At 57.5% G+C, this 20,297-nt stretch overlaps 1 protein-coding gene across 1 annotated transcript in view; it reads left to right on the top strand.

The window, feature by feature from the left end:
• The first annotated feature begins 1,376 nt into the window (after positions 1-1,376).
• PALD1 (phosphatase domain containing paladin 1) overlaps positions 1,377-20,297 on the top strand; it is a 38,910-nt gene continuing 19,989 nt past the window's right edge. The window contains exons 1-16 of the mRNA XM_069460696.1: positions 1,377-1,561; positions 4,247-4,349; positions 4,976-5,155; positions 6,335-6,499; positions 7,413-7,573; positions 7,781-7,856; positions 8,654-8,805; positions 9,157-9,256; positions 9,453-9,557; positions 12,020-12,115; positions 12,476-12,604; positions 13,054-13,170; positions 13,257-13,412; positions 13,741-13,923; positions 14,911-15,051; positions 15,258-15,329. Of these exons, the coding sequence (XP_069316797.1) occupies positions 1,377-1,561; positions 4,247-4,349; positions 4,976-5,155; positions 6,335-6,499; positions 7,413-7,573; positions 7,781-7,856; positions 8,654-8,805; positions 9,157-9,256; positions 9,453-9,557; positions 12,020-12,115; positions 12,476-12,604; positions 13,054-13,170; positions 13,257-13,412; positions 13,741-13,923; positions 14,911-15,051; positions 15,258-15,329 (2,121 nt within the window). The remainder of the gene's footprint in view (positions 1,562-4,246; positions 4,350-4,975; positions 5,156-6,334; positions 6,500-7,412; positions 7,574-7,780; positions 7,857-8,653; positions 8,806-9,156; positions 9,257-9,452; positions 9,558-12,019; positions 12,116-12,475; positions 12,605-13,053; positions 13,171-13,256; positions 13,413-13,740; positions 13,924-14,910; positions 15,052-15,257; positions 15,330-20,297) is intronic.

Here is a 20,297-nt window from a genome sequence, read left to right as displayed (position 1 = left end):
CTCCTTGTTGTCCCTATGCTTCTGCAGAGAGGAGGGGTGGGAGCAGGCAGGGCAGGTTGCTCTCCCACACCGTGGTCCTAGACCATCAGTGCTACGTGGGGCCAGCGGCCACTGAGCTTCCGGAAAGTTCTCTGAGCCTCTGTCTCCCACGTCTGTCGCCTTCTGCCTGTGTGCAATTCCCAGTCCCCACCCTCTACCAGCCTTAAAAGGTATCCTGGCCGCTTCCTCAGCCACTCTCTTATTTGCTTTAAATAGGGTTTAACGCCTGCCCAGTGTTCAGAGGAGAAAAATCAGGAAATGCAGATAAAGAGAAAGGAGAAACTAAAAATCGCCTGTAACCTCATCACTTGGCGACAACTGCCTTGGCCTCCTGATATGTGCCCACGGGCTCTTCCCCGGCTCCACCGTCACACATTAACATGGGGTCGTAGCTTGTACTTGCTTTGCAACCCACCTCCGTCCATGTCCTATTGCCTAGGTGTCTCCCCACATCAGTCAGTATGATATTTAATGGCTATTTAATATTCCACCTTAGAGATGTCCCATAATTTATTCAGCAAACTCCCCGCTGTGGGCTGGCGGTGGTTTCCAGTGTTTTGTTGTTACAGACAACACCCCAGTCAACACAGCGCCATGGCAGCCTACTTCTTGCATCCATCTGTAGGTGTTCTCTCCGGAGAGAGCTTCCGGGAGGGACTGCTGGATCCCCCCTCCAGGCGTCGAAGCCTGCCTGTCAAGGATGTTGAGCTTGAGCACAAGGGCCTGGTATTTTCTCTGGACCCTGATGTGCTGAGAGCTCACCTAGTCTGGACTTCCCTGGCCTCATTGTATGTAATTCGTGGCTCTGATGTCCTCCTGCATCCTGTTCCCACCCCAATCCTTCAAGTCCATGTCTGACTTCCTTCTTTGCAGCTGTCTGCCCTGGTTCTCCCCTCCTGATGGCAGTGGCATCTCCCACTTTTCCCAGCCTGGACAGCCTGGCCTCTGTCTATACCTCCTCAACCAGTCACTTAGAACCCAGGGCCCTGACCTGCTGTGGGTGGAAAGCCCCTTCCTACCTGGCTTATTTTCACCCAAAGGAGTGTAATCTCAGGGGCCAGGGGCTGTGTCTTTGTGTATCTCTGTCCGTATCTCCCCCAAAGCATCAGCAAAGGGCCAGGCATGTCGTAGGGGCCCAGTGAGCCTGTGATTTTCTGAGCACCAGAACGTTGGTGGCAAGCCTGCCTCTGTCTCCAGCCGCAGAGCGAGCTGCCTCTCTCTGGATGACTGGGGGGAAGGGGAGGCCAGGTCCCTTCCTGCCACGGCTTTTCCCACCCCTTCCCTCACTGCACGCCCTCCCACCTGCAGGTCTTGGGTCCTGAGGCTGCCGGCGGACTATGGGTACAACAGCCAGCACAGCCCAGCAGACGGTCTCGGCGGGCGGCTCCTTCGAGGGCCTCCAGGGCAGCGGCACGATGGACAGCCGGAACTCGCTCAGCGTCCACTCCTTCCAGACCACAAGCTTGCACAACAGCAAGGCCAAGTCCATCATCCCCAACAAGGTGGCCCCAGTGGTGATCACGTGAGTGGCAGGGGGACCCTGCCCATGTCCCTGGAATTCATGCCCCTGGGGACCTGCTCGGGCATGCGGTGGCGCGCAGCATGTAACGCTTACAGACTGCTTTCGGTTTCACAGATGAAGACACTGAGGCCCAGAGAGGTTAGCAGTTTGTCTGGAGTCACACAGCGGTGGGTGGCAGAGCTGGGTCTCTGCTGGGGGCCTCTGAGCCCATGTTGCTTACCGCATCCACACTGCCAGGGAGCGTGGAGGAGGAGGAGTGGCTGACTCCCTTTTGAAAATAATTTTTGCCTGACCGTTTTCATAGAAAGTTTATACACTTAGATGTGTGAAATTTAGATTTTATTTTTTCACAGCCAGTAATTATGGCTCAAAACTGAGGGTAACACCAGGCTGTTTAAGGGCCTTGGGCTGGAAAAGCTGGAAACTGCTAGTCGCCTCTCTGAATTAGGTCCTTCAGGGACGTTCCCTGAGGAGGCCAAGGGTTTGTTCTGGCAGCATGTTCGAGAGAGACCTGGACACACTGCGTCCAGAGGAACAGGGCCGGCAAGGGGGCCTGAAACCCCATCTATGCCGTGGGGCTCAGATGGAGTGGACGCCCGGGTGCTGGGGAGCCCTGCTGGGGGGATGGGAAGATGGAAGGGACACAGGATCTGTCTCCTGGTGAGTCGGGAAGGCTCGGCCTTCCCTCACACCTGCCCACTGCACTCCCTGCTTCTGGGCCTTCCAGGCCGCAGGAGGCACGACATGGTGAGCTAAGAATGAAATATGTTCCGCATGTAGGAGTTTGGCAAAGACCTAGCAGATGGGGCCTTTTGTATAAGGAAACCTGAGGGGTGGGAATGATCGATCCTGCCTGCCAGCTTTGGGACCTACAGGCAAATTGCAATCATAATAAATTGCTGTGATAAGGGGAGGAGAGGAGATGCTGCATAAAGGAGACTCGCTGTGTAGTCTCTGTGCTGACAGACGACAAAAGTATGTTTGGGCCATAAGGCATTGGAGACACATGCCCCAGGCCTGGCCCTACCTCTGCTTTGCTCTGTGACCTTGGGCAAGTCCTTTTCCCTCTCTGGGCCTCAGTTTCCTTATCGACATAAGCAGAGACGACATTCAAAATATTTAACCAAGTGTCGTGGCTCAGAACAGTTGCTGGCCGGCTGTGTGTAGGGCCTGGAGGCAGCTGGGAATGCAGCACTCCTTGGGTTGTAGGGAGTTTGAAGGGAACTTGAGAGACCATCCAGTCAAGGGATCAGCAGACTACATCCTGCAGGCCAAATCTGGCCCGTCACCTGTTTTTGTAAATAAAGTGTTATTGGAACACTGCCACTTCTATTCAATTACGTGTTGTTTGTGGGTGCTTAGTGCTTCAACGGCAGAATTGAGTAGTTGCAACAGAGGCTGTGTAACCCACAAAGCCTCAAATATTTACTCTCTGTCCTTTGCACAAGTGGATTGCTGACCCCTGCTCCAATGCATTTTAGCTCAAATGTGAAAACTGGGTTTTAGGGGGAGGTAGAGGGATTTGCCCACCCCGGATCATGTGGTGACACAGAGGCACAGCCGGTGTGGGAACCCAGGTCTCTCGACTCCTCAGCCAGTGCTCCTCCACCCCACTCTACCCCACCCTCCCTGCTTTTCCTAAAGAGGACGGAACACCAGTTCGTGAACTCCGAAGGCCTGTCTTACTCACTGTTATAATCAGCACCGTAGCTTTTGTGTCTTGAGTGCACAGTAAATCTTGCTTGAGTGTTTGGACCTTTACCAGGTCTAGCATCTACAGAAATCTTGATTTTTACCTGTGTGTTTTGTTTGAAATAGGTCTGTGTGGAGGTGGAGCTACCACTAGTAATAATAATTATAGTAATAAATGCTCACAGTGCCCCAGGCACTGGGAGAAGCACCTAACATTCATTCATGGCTGGACAGTGCTAATTCTGAGAATGGTCGTAGGAGGTAGGAATTCCTGGAAACCGAGCTAGCTGTCCAAAGCCATGGAGTTACCTAGCAGTGGAGCTGGGATTCATGCCTGTGCTCTGAGCCACCGCACTGTGCTGTGGGCTTGGTAGCGTGGATTGTTCTCAGACACGATCTGATGGAGGGCCCATCTGATGACGGTGCCTTAGGGTGCAGGTTAGGCCTCCGTAGCAGAATAACAATGCCTTATCTGGGACAGAAGCTCGTCTCTCACTTGAGAATCCAGGAGTTGGTCCAGGCTGGCATGGCTGCTCCATGGTCGTCTAGGCTACTTCTCTCTCACGGCTCCATCATCAACATGTGGCTCCCATCTTATGGTGCAGGGTGTTCTACTTCTGCCATCACTTCTGGATTTTAGCCAGGGAGAAGGAGAGAGGCAAAATAGAAGGCACCTTCTCTAGGAATGGCAAAGAATTCACATACATGACTTCTTCTCACATCTCATTGGCTGGAACTTAATCACATGACCATACCTAGCTGCAAGGGAGGCTGGGAAATGTAGTCTTCAGCTGGGTGTCTCAGTCCTGAGTCACAGTCCTGGGGCTTTCTTGCTGAGGAAGAAGGGGAGAGTGATATCAGGGGACAATGGACAGTCTCTGCCACAAATTGTAGCCGCTGGGGGTGGGGTGGCCCTGCTGTGGGCTCTGGGGAGGGTAGACTGGACCTTGACTTGGAGGTTTCTTGACTTGGTTTCCATTCTGCCTGCGGCAGGTACAACTGCAAGGAGGAGTTCCAGATCCATGACGAGCTGCTCAAGGCCCATTACACACTGGGTCGGCTCTCGGATGTCACCCCTGAGCACTACCTGGTGCAGGTGAGGTTAGGCCTCACCCTTCCAACCTCCCCCTGCCACCTTCTGCCCTCTTCCCATGGGTTCCCTCCCTCACCTCCGTCGTGTTCTCCTCTACTTCCCTGCCCGTCCCTCCCCACCGCTCCCCCTTCTCTGCCCATCTTCAGAAATGGCAGGGCCCTGGGGAGGGGCTAGCACAATTGTCCTTTGGTTTACTCCTGGTGCCCCAGCTCTGACTTCCTTCTCAGACCTATTCTCCATGTGCTCCCTCTGGGGGTGAGAGAGTTTGCCTTCTTCTGAGGAGCTGCAGGCCCTACCCTAGTGCCGACTTTGCCCCTGGAGTGCCTCTCACTGCTTGTTCCTCAAGGCCCGGACTCAGATGCCACCTCTTACAGGAAGCCTTCTCCGGTTCCCCCTAAGGAGGAGGTGTCTTTCCTTTCCCTGCACTTTATGACACCCTTCCCCAGATCACAGATGATCGTGTATTTTGTCGGTTCTTTCCGTGAGCCCCAGGCAACTTGAGGGCAGGACCATGTTCCTCCCGCCCCCATTTCCCCACTCCCTGTCCCCTGGAGCCCAGGACAGAGCCCTGCCTGTAGGAGATGCCTTTGAGCTATCTGGGTGACCCTCCTGTGGCTCTGCCTTACCAGGGCCGCTACTTCCTGGTGCGGGATATTACTGAGAAGACAGACGTGCTGGGCACCGCGGGGAGCTGTGGGGCCCCCAACTTCCGGCAGGCACGGGGCGGGCTCGCTGTGTTTGGCATGGGACAACCCAGCCTCCTGGGGTTCAGGCGGGTCCTCCAGAAACTCCAGAAGGATGGATATAAGGTAAGCATGCCGCTTCCCAGGCAGGGGCTAGCCCCCCAAATCTGGGGAAAGGGGCTCCTGGGAGGGGCAACTTGGAGACACTGGAGAGGCCTGGCTCTAGGGAGCGTGGGTGGTGGCCTGGGCCAGGCCCTGCCAGGCCTTGACTGCCAGGATGGTCATTGTGGTTGGGGAGTTCTGGTGAGTGTTTATTGCATTGTCCTGAGTGACATGGGAGCCTGAGGTCAGAGCCCCTCATACACCCCATTCTGAGAGCCTTGGAGGAAGCGAAGGAGGTGACAAGGTGATAAGAGGGGCCAGCTCTTAATTTGAGAGCTTGCCAAGTGACGATCACAGCTAACACTTATTTCCTCATGTTAATCCTATAAGGGAGGGGCAGTTCATCTCCCATTTTATAGAGGAGGAAAGTAAGGTCCAGAGAAGCTAAGTGACTTGTTCAAGGTCACCCAGCTCGTGAGTGGTGCTCCAAGACCCTAACCCGGAAGCAGGACTCCATGTGTCTGCTTTCGGTGACTCTTGTTGTCTGCCCAATGTCTGTCAAGGCAGGATTTTGTGCGTCTCCAGGACAGGGGCTGAAGGTCTGCTGTGTTTGCAGGCTCCTTAGGGGGCAGCCAGCAGCTGAATGGCCCTGGGGCGAAAGTGGGGAGCCCTTGAGTGAACCAGAGTGGGGTGGGGGTGCTGGCTGTGTGCAGGTCCCATCTCCCAGCTTGATGATAAGTTCCCAGAGGGTAAAGCCCGCCGGCGTCTCCCTCTGCCTGTACGGTGCTCAGTAAATGAGTGACTGCAAGGTGGTGGTCATGGCTGATACCTATCAAGCACCTGATTTGTCCAGGGCTTTGCAAAATGACCAGGACGTGATTCTCCTGCGAGGAGCCTGTGTCCATCAGGGGAGGAAAGTTGCCTTCATCGATAGTGTTACACAAAGCAGGAATTACCACCAGGAGATTCAGACGGAGGACTCTGGCCCTGAGAGGAGGGAGGGGTCACTGACTGGGAGGGTCAAGAGGAGGTGGCATTTGGGCTGAGCTGTGTTTCTGGGGCAGGATTCAGGTTGTAGGGATGGGGTGTGGTGCTGGGCCCTCAAGGAGGGAGCACAGCCTGGGCAGGGGTCTGGGGTGGGGCAGTGTGGTGGGGTCTGCGGGATAGTGGTGACGGCTTTCTCCCACCTCGGGCTCCTGGCAGGAGTGCGTCATCTTCTGTGTGCGGGAGGAGCCCGTGCTGTTCCTGCATGCCGATGAGGACTTTGTGTCCTACACACCCCGAGACAAGCAGAACCTTCATGAGAACCTCCAGGGCCTCGGACCTGGGGTGCGGGCAGAGAGTTTGGAGCTGGCCATCCGGAAAGAGGTGAGGCCAGCCTCCGCCCTGGCGGGCCCTAGGCAGCTGAGCCGAGACCCCAGCCCACAGCCCAGCCTGCAGACACGCCCGGGGGGCCCGCCCATGTGCTGGCACAGCCATGCTACCCGGCCTCCGTGCCCTGCTCAGGAGAGAGGCTGGCTGAAGGCCGGCTCAGGGGCAGCAGAGGCAGGACCTCCTCTTCCCAGCTCACGTTGCCTCTGCCCCTTCCCACCTGCTTTTCTCCGCAATGCTCAGTATCCTTACTGAGAAGGGGGTCTGGTGGAGTGAAAAGAGCCTATACCAGGAGGCCGAAGACTGCATTTCCACCCTCCCTGAGCTGGGAGGCTGTGGGCAAGTCGCACGTCTTCTTGGGCTTATGTGTTGGTCTATTCCAGGATTCCTCTGTCCTCCTCCTCTTCCCCAGCATGGGGTTGTTGAGGTCGCTGAGACCCCTGACATGCGACAGAAGTGTGTACATAGAGTGTGTGGGTCTGGGTGCTGCAGAGGCCCCTGTGGGCAGGAACCAAAGCCACGCTAGTGACTGGCCATCTCCTGTCTCTCCCCAGGCCTCTTGTGCCCTCTGCTCCAGCTCCCGGCTGACCGAGCCTCACCCTGTGCTGGCAGTCTGGTGGCTTAGCGAATTCCTGTCTCCCACTGGGCAGAGCCCTCCTGCCTGGCCCAGTGTGGGCCACGGTCAGCCCATGCGTGGGTGGCTGCCCTGGGGCCCTCGGCCACCCGATCCCTTCAGAGTCCCACCCAGGCAGGGCATAGAGGGTGCCTCTGGCCATGTCATTCCCTCTTGGAGGGAAAGAAGGCTGTTTGTGGCCTCTGTGTGGCCTGGTCACTCCAGAGCTCAGCCAGGACGCTCAGGGACGGACCTGAAATTCAGGTCGTGGCCCTCTGACCCCACACCTCCTTCTAGATCCACGACTTTGCCCAGCTGAGTGAGAACACGTACCACGTGTACCACAACACCGAGGGCCTGCGCGGGGAGCCCCGTGCCGTGGCCATCCGGGGCGAGGACGACGTGCACGTGACTAGGGAGGTGTTCAAGCGGCCCCTCTTCCTGCAGCCCACCTACAGGTACCACTGGCCTGGCCCCGTGCTGGCTGTGCGTGCTCTCGGGCCTGCTCGCTGCCCTGGCCGCAGCGTCACCGTCTGCAGGTCGGGCCTAGTTCCCCGCACCCATCGCTCACACAGAGGGGGCATTTCCCACCTGTGCTGGGCAGTGGGGCTGTGGGGACACCCCCGGTGGCGCCTGCCTGATGGGCTGCTCCCCTCCCCTGGCAGGTACCACCGCCTGCCTCTGCCGGAGCACGGGGCTCCCCTGGAAGCCCAGTTTGATGCCTTTATCAGTGTCCTCCGGGTAAGTGGGGGCGCAGGTGGGTGTGGGACCAGGCTCCTCGAGAGTCGTCTCCGCGGAGGGCTCAGGGTGGACGTGGCCTCTGGCTTTCCTCAGGGGGGCTCCTCCTGTGCTGTGTACGGGGTCGAGTGTCGGGGGCGTGTGTTGGTATCTAAGTCTCTGAGTACATGTCTGTGTGTGTATCTCTGTGTCTCTGGGGTGTGTGTGTACACGTCTGTGTTCCTGTGTATATCTCTCTGTCTCTGGGGGCCGTGTGTGTACACGTCTGAGTCTCCGCGTGCGTATGTGCAGGCGTGCACCTGTGCCTTCTCTGGTGACAGTCCGGCGCCGACTGGGAGGACTGCACTCTGGCCGTGGCTGGGCGGCTAGCTTGCTGTGTGGTCTTGGACAGATCACCTCACCTCTCTGGACCTCAAGGTCCTCACTTCTTTAGTGGAGCTAGAGGTTCTTACCTTAGAGACTCTTCAGCGGGTATCTCCCAAGTCCTCGTGGGGTTTCTGTCCCAGCCCCTTCGGGGCATCACCTTATGTCACCTGCATCTCACAGGGTGTTAAACACAGGGCTGGTGCTCTCTCTGAGCAACTCTCACATTGCCCGCTCACTCCTCCCAGGCCTGGGGAGGGCGGGGGGGTGGATCGGCGTGGGTTTGGCAGAAGAGGCTGAGCCACTGGCTGAGCCCGCCCTGCCGCTGGCTGTGGGGCCGGGGTGGGCTGATGGCATGAACCCCCTTCCCCGACCAGGTCCTCATTCAATAGGTTTCTGGGTCACATTGTTGCCCGATATTCACGGTCTTTCCCCAGGAGACCCCCAGCCTGCTGCCGCTCCGCGATGCCCGCGGGCCTCCCCCCGCCCTCCTCTTCAGCGGCCAGGCGGGCACGTGCAGGACCAACCTGGGCATGGTCCTGGCCACCCTCATCCTGCTTCACCGCAGCGGGACCACCTCCCAGCCAGAGTGAGTGGCCTGGGACCCAGTGTCCCAGGGGGCTGTGGGGCCGAGGAGAGGAGGGGACAGGCTGCCCTGGGAATGATGGGGACTCGTCCAGGAGCCCAGAGCCAGAAGTGGAAATTGGGCATCTAGGGTTCATTTCCTGATTTGCCACAGACTTGCTGGGTGGCCTGGAGAGAGTCACTTGACCTTTCTGGGCCTCAGTTTCCCTAGTTAGGGAAATGTCCCTTGTTTCTCCCAACATGGTTCAGAAGGAGCCTGGTGCCTCCTGTGGGCCATACGCAGAGAGAGTGGGCAGCATGGCCGTCCCAGAGGCCGTCAGGAGCCCTGCTTACATACTGACCCCTGCCTTGTCAGGGCTGCCCCCCCACAGAGCAAGCCGCTGCCCATGCAGCAGTTCCAGGTGATCGAGAGCTTTCTCCGCACGGTGCCCCAGGGAAGGAAGATGGTGGAGGAGGTGAGCGAGGGGGTGGGCAAGGAGCGAGGGCAGGGGCAGCGGAGGGGACAGCCACTCCTCACTGGTGGGGTGTCTCCCCCTTCTCCTTGCCAATCCTTCCTTCCTTGTCTCTCTTTTCTCCTTTCCCTCCTGCTGTCTTCCCTTGTCCCTGCCCCACTCCCGTCCTCCTCTCCCATGCCCTGCTTCCTGCCACCAGGTGGACAGAGCCGTCACCGCCTGCGCAGAGCTACATGACCTGAAAGACGTGGTCTTGGAGAACCAGAGGAAGCTAGAAGGCATCCGGCCGGGGAGCCCGGCCCAGGTGAGGTGTGGGAGGAGGCGCCAGAGCCTCTGCTCTTGCAGGAGCCCCGTGGCCTGGTGTCGTTAGGCCTGTCGGCTGGTTTCTATCAGACCGAGTTTTCCTGGCTTCTGCTTCTCCCATGAGAAGACAAGGGGACCTCGACCTGCAGGAAGGACAGGGAAGAGGGGAAGTTTACTTTCCCTGACCAGGTCCCTCAGCTGCGGAATAAACAGGATGGAGGAAGGGGCTGCTGGCCAGGGCCTCTGGGCTCAGACACTTCCCAGACCACTCATGGTTCCCCCACAAATAAGCTCCTGGTGTTGCTTTGGGAAGCCCAGGGCTTGGTCCAGCTGCTGCTCTGGAAGAATGATGAGCTCTGGGCTCTCGGCAGACCCTGTCCCCGTGCCCTGGGCGAGGAGGCCGGCTTGACAGTGTTTGCACACAGTGCGTGGAAAGAGTCTAAAGCCTGCAGAGCCTTTTTCTTCTTAAAGATATGTTTAAAAATATATATCTTTTGGGCCTGGTGTGGTGGCTCATGCATGTAACCTTAGCACTCTGGGAAGCTGAGGCGGGAAAGATCGCTTGAGCTCAGGAGTTCGAGACCAGCCAGAGCAAGAGCAAGATCCTGTCTCTACAAATTATAGAAAAATTAGCTGGGCATGGTGGCACACATGCCTGTAGTTCCAGCTACTTGGGAGGCTGAGGCGGGAGAATCATTTGAGCTCAGGAATTTGAGGTTGTAGTGAGCTAGGATGACACCACTGCACTCTAGCTGGGGCAACAGAGCAAGACTATCTCCCCCAAAAAACAAACAAACAAAAAACCCCAATTCCAGTAAAAAGTATTTAGTATTTGAAGAGCTTAAAAAATTAAAAAAAAAAAATCTTTTACAAGCAATATTCTGTGATGGAAAATTCAGAAGCTAAAGAAAGGAAAAAATCTCCTGTAATCCCAGCATAGCTGTTGTGAGCATTTTGGGCTGGTTTCTTTCATTTTTTATGTTTACGATTCCTTGTGTAGGTTGCCCTAGCAAGTGGTTTGCACCCTGCTTGCTCAGTTTCACTCTGTAGCATGAGCCTCTCCCAGGCCAATACCTGGTTTTTGTCACTGAGATTTCCGATGGCTGTGTACCTTAGGCCGTGGCATGGTTCCGCCACCACTGGCCTGACAGGAGTGCGGGCTGTGACCCAGCTGCCTGCGTTGCGGTCCTGGTTCTGCCATTTGCAGGTGTGTGGACTTGGCAACCTGCCTAACCACCCTGTGCCTTCATGTCCCCATTTGTAAAATGAGGCCAGTAATGCTAACTACCTCATAGGGTTGCTGGGGGGTGGTGGTTAGGTGAAATAAAACACCTAGAAGGGGGTCTGACACAGAGCAGGTGTCCCTGGAATGTCACCTGTTGTGGTTTACTAAACAGCCCCCTCTTCTTGGACAATTGAGTTGCTTCCAGTTCCTCATCAGGGTAAATACTTTTGCGTTGAGCACCTTCATGAAAATGAAGGCTTTTGTGTATCCAAGATTCTTTCCCCGTGGTCTAGATTAGGGGTCAGCAAACTAGAGCTCCTGGGCCAAGTGCAGCCCATCACCTGTGTTTGTCAGTGGGATTTATTGCAACACAGTCTTCCCGTTCATTTACGCACTATCCGCGACGGCTCTTACGCTGCTGCAATGGCGGAGCTGAGTGGCGGCGACAGAGACTGTGTAGTCCGCAAACAGCACGTTCACTAACCGGCCCTTTAAAGAAAAAGTTTGCTGACCCCTGGTCAAGATTCCTGAGGATGGGATTAAACTTCATAAAAGGGTATGGCCCTTCTTTAGGGCCTATATGAATCTCACTTGCCCTCCAGAGAGTACCGACCCCGCAGGGGCACCCTGAGGTCCGAGGGTTCTCTCTGACAGCCCTCTGTGCCGCGGGTGCTGGGCTGCGGTTAGGAAACTTGAGGGGCCCAGCTCTGTTTGCCCGCAGCTCTGACTTTGAGGAAGTCACTTAGTTTCTCTGAACCTCCGTTTCCCCTCTGTAAATGATAACGGACCCCTGGAGCAATGTTATGGGAGCCTTTTTGTGATTTCTGTGGGAGATTCCAGTTCTTACGGGCAGGCCCCTGGCTCAGGGAATGGGTGTTGGTACGCTTTACTGCCTCAATGTAGTCCTGACACAGTAGGAGTCATTGGAGCAAAGCGAGGGACCCCGCCTGTCCCCGGGCTGGGAGCCTGCTTGGGGAGGCAGGCCCTGCATCGAGAACCCAAGGGCCTGACGGGGTCACCAGCAGGTCTCCCTGCACCACGGATTAACCGCAGCAAATGCAATAGGGTTAGACGCTTGGAAGAACTTTCCAGCCTGGCAGAACTGTGTCACGAAGGAGAGGGCAAGACTGGCTTCTGAGTTCTGAGGCCTGACGCCTGTCCTTCTGGGGATGGGGACAGGGCAGCCTGGGGAGTCCCATCTGTAACACCCCGTCCTCTCTCCCGGCCCCTCCTCTCAGGGAAGTGGCAGCCAGCACAGTGTCCGGCAGAGGGCGCTGCTGAGCCTGGAGCGATACTTCTACCTGATCCTGTTTAACTACTATCTCCATGAGCAGGTGGGCTGGGGAGGAGCAGACCTGCACCCCCTCCTCCCAGGCCCCTCCCCACCACAGCGACTGGCTTGCTGTGGAGTGGGACCCCCGAGAGCCAGGAGGAGAGTTGAGGGAAGGCAAGAAGAGACCCAAACAGAGGGTGGTCCCTGAGCAGGCCAGGTGCAGGGAGGGGCCCCACCCCCCTCCCTGGGCCCAGCCTCTTTACCCGTAGCCAGAGCATCCTGACCTTCTCTCCCCCAACCCCTTGTCCCTCCTTGGGCCATGCTGGGTGTCTCCTGGGGTTCCCCCGACCATGGGGCGGACAGGGAGCATCAGGTGGCCCCGTGCCCCTGAACCCCCATCTCTCTCTGCCTCGGGCTGCAGTACCCGCTGGCCTTTGCCCTCAGTTTCAGCCGCTGGCTGTGTGTCCACCCCGAGCTGTACCGCCTGCCTGTGACGCTGAGCTCGGCGGGCCCTGTGGCCCCCGGGGACCTCATCGCCAAGGGCTCCCTGGTGAGTGTGGCTGGCTGTCTGGGAGGTGGGGATGGGGGGGGCTGGCCCCGGGCCCCCTGGACCCTTGGTTCCTGGGGCTGGGCTGAGCGCTGCCCTCGCAGGAGGCTCTCGTGAGCAGAATGGGGTCGTTCTCAGTTCCCAAGAAGCATTTGCAGCTCTGGCCACTGTTCTAGCACCTTCTCCAGTCTCAAACCCAAGGGCTTTGGGCAGGGTGCCAGGAGATGTGGGTTCTGGCATCTTTGTCACCAGCTTCAGTTTCCTCATCCGAGAGTGAGCACCATTACTCTGACCCCTGCCAGGGTGGTGGTGAAGCTCCAGGTGTGCAGATGTGCTTTGCAAACTGTAAAGTGCTGGTTCCGCGCCTGCTCTGCCCGCCGTGGGCCGGGTCCTGACCTCTCTGTGGCGGCAGGTGGCTGTCATGGGACCCGGGCTCGGTGCTGTCCCCACAGGGGGCGGACGATCTTACCTCCCCGGATGCGCTCAGCACTGTCAGAGAGATGGACGTGGCCAACTTCCGGCGGGTGCCCCGCATGCCCATCTACGGCATGGCCCAGCCCAGCGCCAAGGTGACGCTCCTCGGGGCCTGGGTGCACTTGTGGGTTCGGGAGGAGAGGGCCGAGCCCTGTCACTGACGGCCCTTCTGTCCCCCCAGGCCCTGGGGAGCATCCTGGCCTACCTGACCGACGCCAAGAGGAAGCTGCGGCAGGTCGTCTGGGTCAACCTGAGGGAAGAGGCTGTGTTGGAGTGTGACGGGCGCACCCACAGCCTGCGGTGGCCCGGGCCCCCTGTGGCCCCCGACCAGCTGGAGGTGAGGCCTCTGGCCTCTCTACACCCTGCCTTGGAGGCCTTCTGGGGAACTGGCCTGGGAGGGTCTTCAGATTGTCCCACGCTCCGACTGTACACAGGGAGAAACTGAGGGCCCAAGAAGAGCAATCTCAGGGAGTGGCTGATTCGGGTCTCCCGTTCTGGTGCTCTGGTCTCCTCCTGGCCCTGGGGGTAGTGGTGACCCCTGAGGCTCTGGGGGCTCGGGGATGGGCCTGGAAGCCAGGACGAGTCCTGGCCGTAGCAGGACTGGCCTTTCAGGGCTGCCGGAGGCCGCCTCAGTGGGCTGTGCCCTCTGGCCTGCCCTTCCCCAGGCCCTGGAGACCCAGCTGAAGGCCCACCTGAGTGAGCCTCCCCCGTGCACGGAGGGCCCGCCGACCCACAGGTTCCAGACGTGCCTCACCACGCAGGAGGTCTTCAGCCGGCACCACGGGGCCTGTCCCGGCCTCACCTACCACCGCGTCCCCGTGCCAGACTTCTGCGCCCCCCGCGAGCAGGTGAGGGGGTCGCAGGGCAAGGCCTCTGGGGAAGGACAGGGGGCCTCCCCTCTGGCCTGGGTGCAGGGAAGCGGAAACCACCCCAGCTCCTGTGGGGCCTGCGGCTTGTCTGGCGAGGTTTTCAGATTTGTCCCAGGTGGTTTATTCACGTCCCTTCCAAGCTTTGTGTGTGCGTGTGTGTGTATGCGTGTGTGCACATGCACTTACGTGTTGTGCGTGTGTTGCGGGTGGGCACGTCTGTGGTGTTTGTGGTGTGTGCGTCTTTGCTGGGGAATGTGTATGGAGTGTGCGGTGCTGTTGTGGAGACTGTGTGTGTGGTGCATGTCTTTTTATGGAGTTTGTCTTTCTGGGGGATGCGTGTGGAGAGTGCGTCTTTAGGGGAAGGGTGTGTGTGGTGTGGTTTGTGGAGGAGGATGGGATGGAATGCTTGTGTGTGGCCCTGAGGGTGTTTGCACATGGCGTCAGTAGGTTTGTGACGCATGTGTCTTTGTGAGTGTAGTTTGTGTGTCTTAAGGTACGCAGATACATATGCGGGTCCTGTGTGCCTGGTGTGTCACGGGCCCGTAGGTGGTCGCTGTGTGCCCGTGTGATAGTGGTGAGTGGGGCTTGTATGTCCTCACTCTACTCTGTGGGTTTCACTGCCTGCAGCGTGTGACCCCTGGTGGCGTGTGCTGCAGGGCCATCTGCGGTCCGGCTCCTGCCCTCATGCTGGGACCTGGGCTGGGTCTGGCTTGGGGGGCGGCAAGGCCAGGGCTCCATGTGCAGCCCGGGGCATGGCACACGGGGCACACGCATGCGCGTGTCCTGCCTGGCGGAGGGTGGGCCACTCGAGCCCCAGGCGCACGCTGTGTCTGCTCACACGTCAGTTTGGGGTGAGAGGGGTTACGACCTTACACGGGGTACGGCTGTTTACACGTGGATGGGGCCCACGCCAGGAGTCTGCCTCTTGAAGGCACCCACGGACTCGGACCTTGTCCCCCCACCCAGGACTTTGACCGGCTGCTGGAGGCCCTGCGGGCGGCCCTCACCAAGGACCCGGGCACCGGCTTCGTGTTCAGCTGCCTCAGTGGACAGGGCCGGACCACCACCGCCATGGTGGTGGCTGTGCTGGCCTTCTGGCACATGCAAGTACGTGTGGCCTGTCCTGTGAGGGCGGGGCGGGCACTCAAGCCCTGGGGACGTGTGGCGGGAAGGTGTAGGGGTCAGAGACAGCCTGGTATGGTCCCCGAACCCCTCCTGCCAGTCCTGTGTGGCCCCCTGGCAAGGAGCTGCTGGTGTGGGGGCGGGTGCAGCCTGGGGAGGGTGCTCCCATCCCAGCGGCTGTCCTCCCCCAGGGCTTCCCCGAGGTGGGCGAGGAGGAGCTCGTGAGCGTGCCTGACGCCAAGTTCACTAAAGGCGAGTTTCAGGTGAGCACAGCTGGGTGTTCCCTGCGGGTAGCTGAGGGAGGGGAGGAAGAGGAGTCCTGCTGGCAGGTCTGGGGGTCCTCAGCCTCTTCCCAGCTCTGTCACCCCTTCCACCTCATCATATCAGTGCTCCCCTGTTCCCATTTCACAGACGAGCCAGCGGAGGCACGGGGCAGCTTGGCTCTGGGGCCCTGGCACATGGCCGCTGGAGATGGGGGTTGGACCCCCCTCCCGCCCGGCCCTGCTGCAGGGCTGGGTGAGCCCTGGGGAGGTCACTGGCCACCATCGGGGTAATGTTGATGACAGCCTCCCAGGCACGTGGGACCCAGCTGTGGTTGGTGACCTTGGTGCGGGGCCCCAGCGCACACTGCCCTGCCCATTCCCTGTCTCAGATCAGGGCACTGGGTGGGCAGCCACTGGCGTTTCAGATTCAGTCATTCATGTGTCGCACCTGCCATGTGCCATGGGTCATCTCCTCAGACATCCCCTGAGTAGGGGGCACCGTCCCCTCAGAGTTGGCGTGTGGCCGTCCTGCAGTCGGTGGCATGGTTAGCTCTCGCCTCCCCCTCCCTGGCCACCTTCACCACGTGCCCTTGCCCTGCTCCTGCTGCCATCCTGCTGGCCTGGCCAGCGTGCAGTTCCTTGGACGTGCGGAGCTCTCGCAGCCCCTGGGCCTTTGCAAATGCCGTTCCTTCTCTTGGCCTCTTCTCTTTCCTTCCTCTGGCAGATCCTCTGATTCTTCTTTTTCTATTGTGGTAAGATATATATAACAAAGTTTGCCATTTTAACCATTTTAAGTGTACATTTCAGTGGCATTAGGTATAATACACTTACCATCCCACCACCCATCTAACTTCTGTCTCTTGCAAAACAGAAACTCTGTCCCCATTAAACACTCACTTCCCACCCCCTCCCCCGGCCCCTGGCGACCACTCTTCTCCTTTCTGTCTCTGTGGATTGGATCACTCTAGGAACCTCATATAAGTGGAACCACACAGTATTTGTCTTTTTGTGACTGACTCATTTACCTGAGCATGACGTCCTCAAGGTTCATCCATGTTGTAGCATGTGTCAGAATTTCCTCCCTTGTTAAGGCTGACTAATATGCCAGCATATGGATATACCGTATTTTGTTTGTCCGTTCATCTGTCGATGAACACTTGAGTTGCTTCCACCTCTTGGCTATTGTGACTGGTGCTGCTGTGAACATGGGTGTGCAAGTGTCTGAGTCCCTGCTTCAGCTCTTTTGGGTGTGTCCCCAGCAGTGGACTTGCTGGGTCATATGGTAATTCTGTTTACTTTTTTGAGGAACTGCCAGACTGTATTCCATAGCAGCCGTGCTATTCTATACTCCCACCAGTTCTAGTTTTTCCACATCCTCACCAACACCTGGTTTCTGTTTTTTTGACAATAGCTGTCTTGATGGGTATGAAGTGGTATCTCATTGTGGTTTTGAGTTCCATTTCCCTAATGATGAGTGATGCTGGATATCTTTGCATGCGTTTATTGGCTATTTGCATATCCTTTTTGACGAAATGTCTATTCAAGTCCTTTGCCCATTTTTGAACTGGTTGTTTTTTTGTTGTTCAGTTTTAGTAGTTCTTTATATATTCTGGAAATGAATCACTTATATGTGATTTGCAAATATTTTCTCCGATTTTATGGGTTGGCTGTTTAGGAGAAACACTAGAAGCATGCTCTTCCTGTGCCTCACACCAACACTGACAGTCAGGAACACAGAAGACGACTTAGGTGACCAAATGTGGGGTGGTTTCCCCCGCACGCTGAGCAGCAGGCACTAGCTGGGCGTCCTGTAATTTAAGTAAGGTGCTATGTATATGGAGATAGTGTCGGGTCCCACAGGTGAGGGCTCAGTCCCCCAAACTGCCCCTCCGTTTACACACCAGTTGCAAGTCCCGGCCTCCAGGACTTCTGACAGACGAGCTATAAACTGGGGATCCCACAACCCCTCTTCGGGTTTGATTAAATTGCTAGAGCGGCTCACAGAACTCAGGGAAACATGTTTACTGGTTTATTTTAAGGATATTACAAAGGATGCAGATGAAGAGATGCATGGTGCGAGGTATGGGGGAGGGGACGCGGAGCTCCCATGTCCTCCCTGGGTGCAGCCCCCTCCGGGAACCGCGTGTTCAGCTGTCTGGGAGCTCTCTGAACCCAGTCCTCTGGGGTTGTTATGGAGGCTTCGTGACAACCGTGTAGAAATGTAATTGGACAAAAAGTGCATGATCTAAACCCAGCAAAGACTATTCAGATTCTTCCTGGCCTTTCTCTGTAGCATTCCTTCCTCCAGGGTGTGAGGCAGGACCCCGTCTGGGATGAGGGTCTTTGGACCCAGAGTCAGATTAGAGTCCTGCGTTGGGCAGGTGACAGGGGGACAGGAGGAGTCAGATTCTGTCTCTTGAGGCTGCTCCTGAGGCCCAAAGTGCCCAATGTTATAACAGGGACTATGGGAGTTATGAGCGTGTCCTTTGTTGCACAAGTTTTTAATTCTGTTGAAATCCAGTTTGTCTATTTTTTCCTTTGGTCGCCTGTGCTCTTGGTGTTATATCTAAGAAATCATCACCAAGTCTGAAGTCATGAAGCTTTTCCCCTGTGTTTTATCTTAAGACTTTTATAGTTTTAGCTTTTACATTTTGGTCTCTGATCCATTTTGAGTTCATTTTTGTAGATGGTGTGAGGCAGGGGTCCAGCCCCACTCTTCTGCACGTGGATACTGTTTTCCCAGCACTGTTTGTTGAAGAGACTGTCCTCTCCCCGGTGAATGGTCTCAGCACCCTTGTGGAAAATCATTTGCTACTATATACAGGGGCTTATTTCAGCTGAATTCTTAGTCTTCACGCTGTCCCTCGGATGTGATAGTTAGGACTGTCCTTCCTCACCAGCTCCTGTGCCAGGAGCTTCCTGTGCACGCCCTTCTTCCCCCTTCACAGTCCCTGAGGGGTAGGTGCCCTTACTACTCCCAGTTTGCAGATGGGAAAACTGAGGCATAGGGAGCCAAGTGCACTACCCGAGAACCACAGCAGAGAGATGGCTGTGGACCTCAGAGCCTGTGTTCCCAAGTTATATCATGTGACCCAAAGATACTCCTGTACCCCCATCCTCACCCACCCCCAGATTGTCCTGTGTCCGGAGCAGTTTCCTTTGCAGTTGATTCTGCATTTACTGAGCCCACGGTCGAGGGTGGTGGAGGGGGAGCGCTCCAGAGCATGGAGAGGCCCAGAGCAGACATCAGGGCTGAGGGCTAAGGGTGTGGCAGCAGGAGCCTGAGAGGGCTTCATGGAGGAGGTGATATTTGAGCACCGTTTGGAAAGATGAGCAAGTGTGGCTGGTGAGGGGGGAAATGGGCAGAGATCAAGTATGCAAAGGAGGGATTCTGGAAGGGGAGGAACTGTGTAAGGCTGTGATTAGCTGAGGGGTGGCCCAGATTGTGAAGACTCTGGAGGGCCACACTATGTTTGACCTTGGCCTTGAGGCCAGCAAGGAGGTAGCAGAGGTCACGATGGGACTTTCAGTGTTCGGCCTCCGGCTGGCAATTGTGGGAGGGGTGCGTGGAGTGGGGGGCTGGGAAGGAGGGGCGAGGCAGGGCTGAATGAGGGGGGCTACAGAGTGGGCAGGAGGAGCCTAGTCCCAATTGGTAGGTCTTGGGCCTCACTGGGTGTGGGGCAAGGAGGGCACTTAGGGTGACCTTGGGTTTCTGGCTTTGTGGTGGTGACAGCCAGAGATGCAGAATTCAGGGAAGGAGCAGCTTCCGAAGAGAGGCCAGGAGGTGGGTTTCCTGCCCCAAACTGCAGTCCCTTGCCCGAGGAGCCCCCCAAGGGACACAGTCCCCCGCACCCTCCTGGGGACCTGCCCAGAGCCCAGGTTTGGGGTGTGGACTGGGCAGCTTCCTCCCTTTCCCCTGGGCACAGCCTGAGCCAAACCCAGCACGAGTTCCTTCCAAACTATTCAGTTCTTTCCTCCCGCTTGGGTGCAACTCCATGCCTGCTGGCGTGCACTGCCCTGGGCCAGGCCTCACAGAGAAACGCAGGGAGAGCCCTTTCCCTGTTCGAGAGAGGAGAGTGAGAGCGAGTCAGGTTAGGTGTTCTGCGTTCATTCGAGTGGCAGCTGTTGGTGCGGCACCCAGCAGGTGCCAGGTGCCGCTCCAGGTGCTGGGGAGAGCCCTCGCTTGGTGAAAGTGAGCAACGGATGAGCATGCGGCTGTCGACCCACTGCGGGGCTCTGCAAGGACAGCGCAGGTGCCGGGTGGGCTGTGGGGAGGGGTTCTGGGCAAAGCTGGAGAGGCAGGGGCCGGCCATAGACCTGGGTCAGCTTTCAGTTTCTGCACTGAGTGCGCGGGAGCCGTGAAGAGGCTGAGCCTGGGAATGAGTCAACATTTGTACTTTCCTAAGACCTCTCAGGCCACCAGGGAGAGGGAGGGCAGGGGAGGAGCCTGGGACACCGGTCGGGGCTACTGCCCTGGAATCGAGAGGAGGTGGCGGTCTGGGTGGGTGCTGGGTGTGGAGGGGTGCAGTGTGGACAGATTTGGAGGCCAGGCACAGAGGGCGGGGCCGGAGGGCTGGGGGAAGAGCCCTGCCCTCCAGGGTGACCTGTCCAGGCCTCAGTTTTCCCAGGAGTGAAGGGGGCTTATATCAGGTGAGTGGTGTCCCTGCTGGGTTCCGCAGAGCCAGGCGTCCCACAGTGCCTGGGTTGGAAGGAGGCCGGGAGGACCCCAGCATGAACTTGTCATGCACCCCCTCCTCACCCCACCAGCCCTAGTATGTGACAACTAACCGTTTTATAGAGCTGCGTTCTGGATGAGGTTTCGTTTGAAGCAAGGTTTCTGTGGCTTAAAAAAATAAGCACCAGTGTCAGCACCGGCGTCAGCTTAGCGTTCCACAGGTGTGTGGGGGGCGGCGTTTATATTCGTAACACAAAGCGTACCGCACGGCAATTCAGGGGCACAGTCATGCA

This window comes from Eulemur rufifrons, chromosome 28 (genome assembly GCF_041146395.1).
Source record: "Eulemur rufifrons isolate Redbay chromosome 28, OSU_ERuf_1, whole genome shotgun sequence".
Classification (NCBI taxonomy): Eukaryota; Metazoa; Chordata; class Mammalia; order Primates; family Lemuridae; genus Eulemur; species Eulemur rufifrons.
The sequence above is the reverse complement of the archived record's forward strand: the minus strand, read 5'-3'. Positions and strand labels throughout refer to the sequence as shown.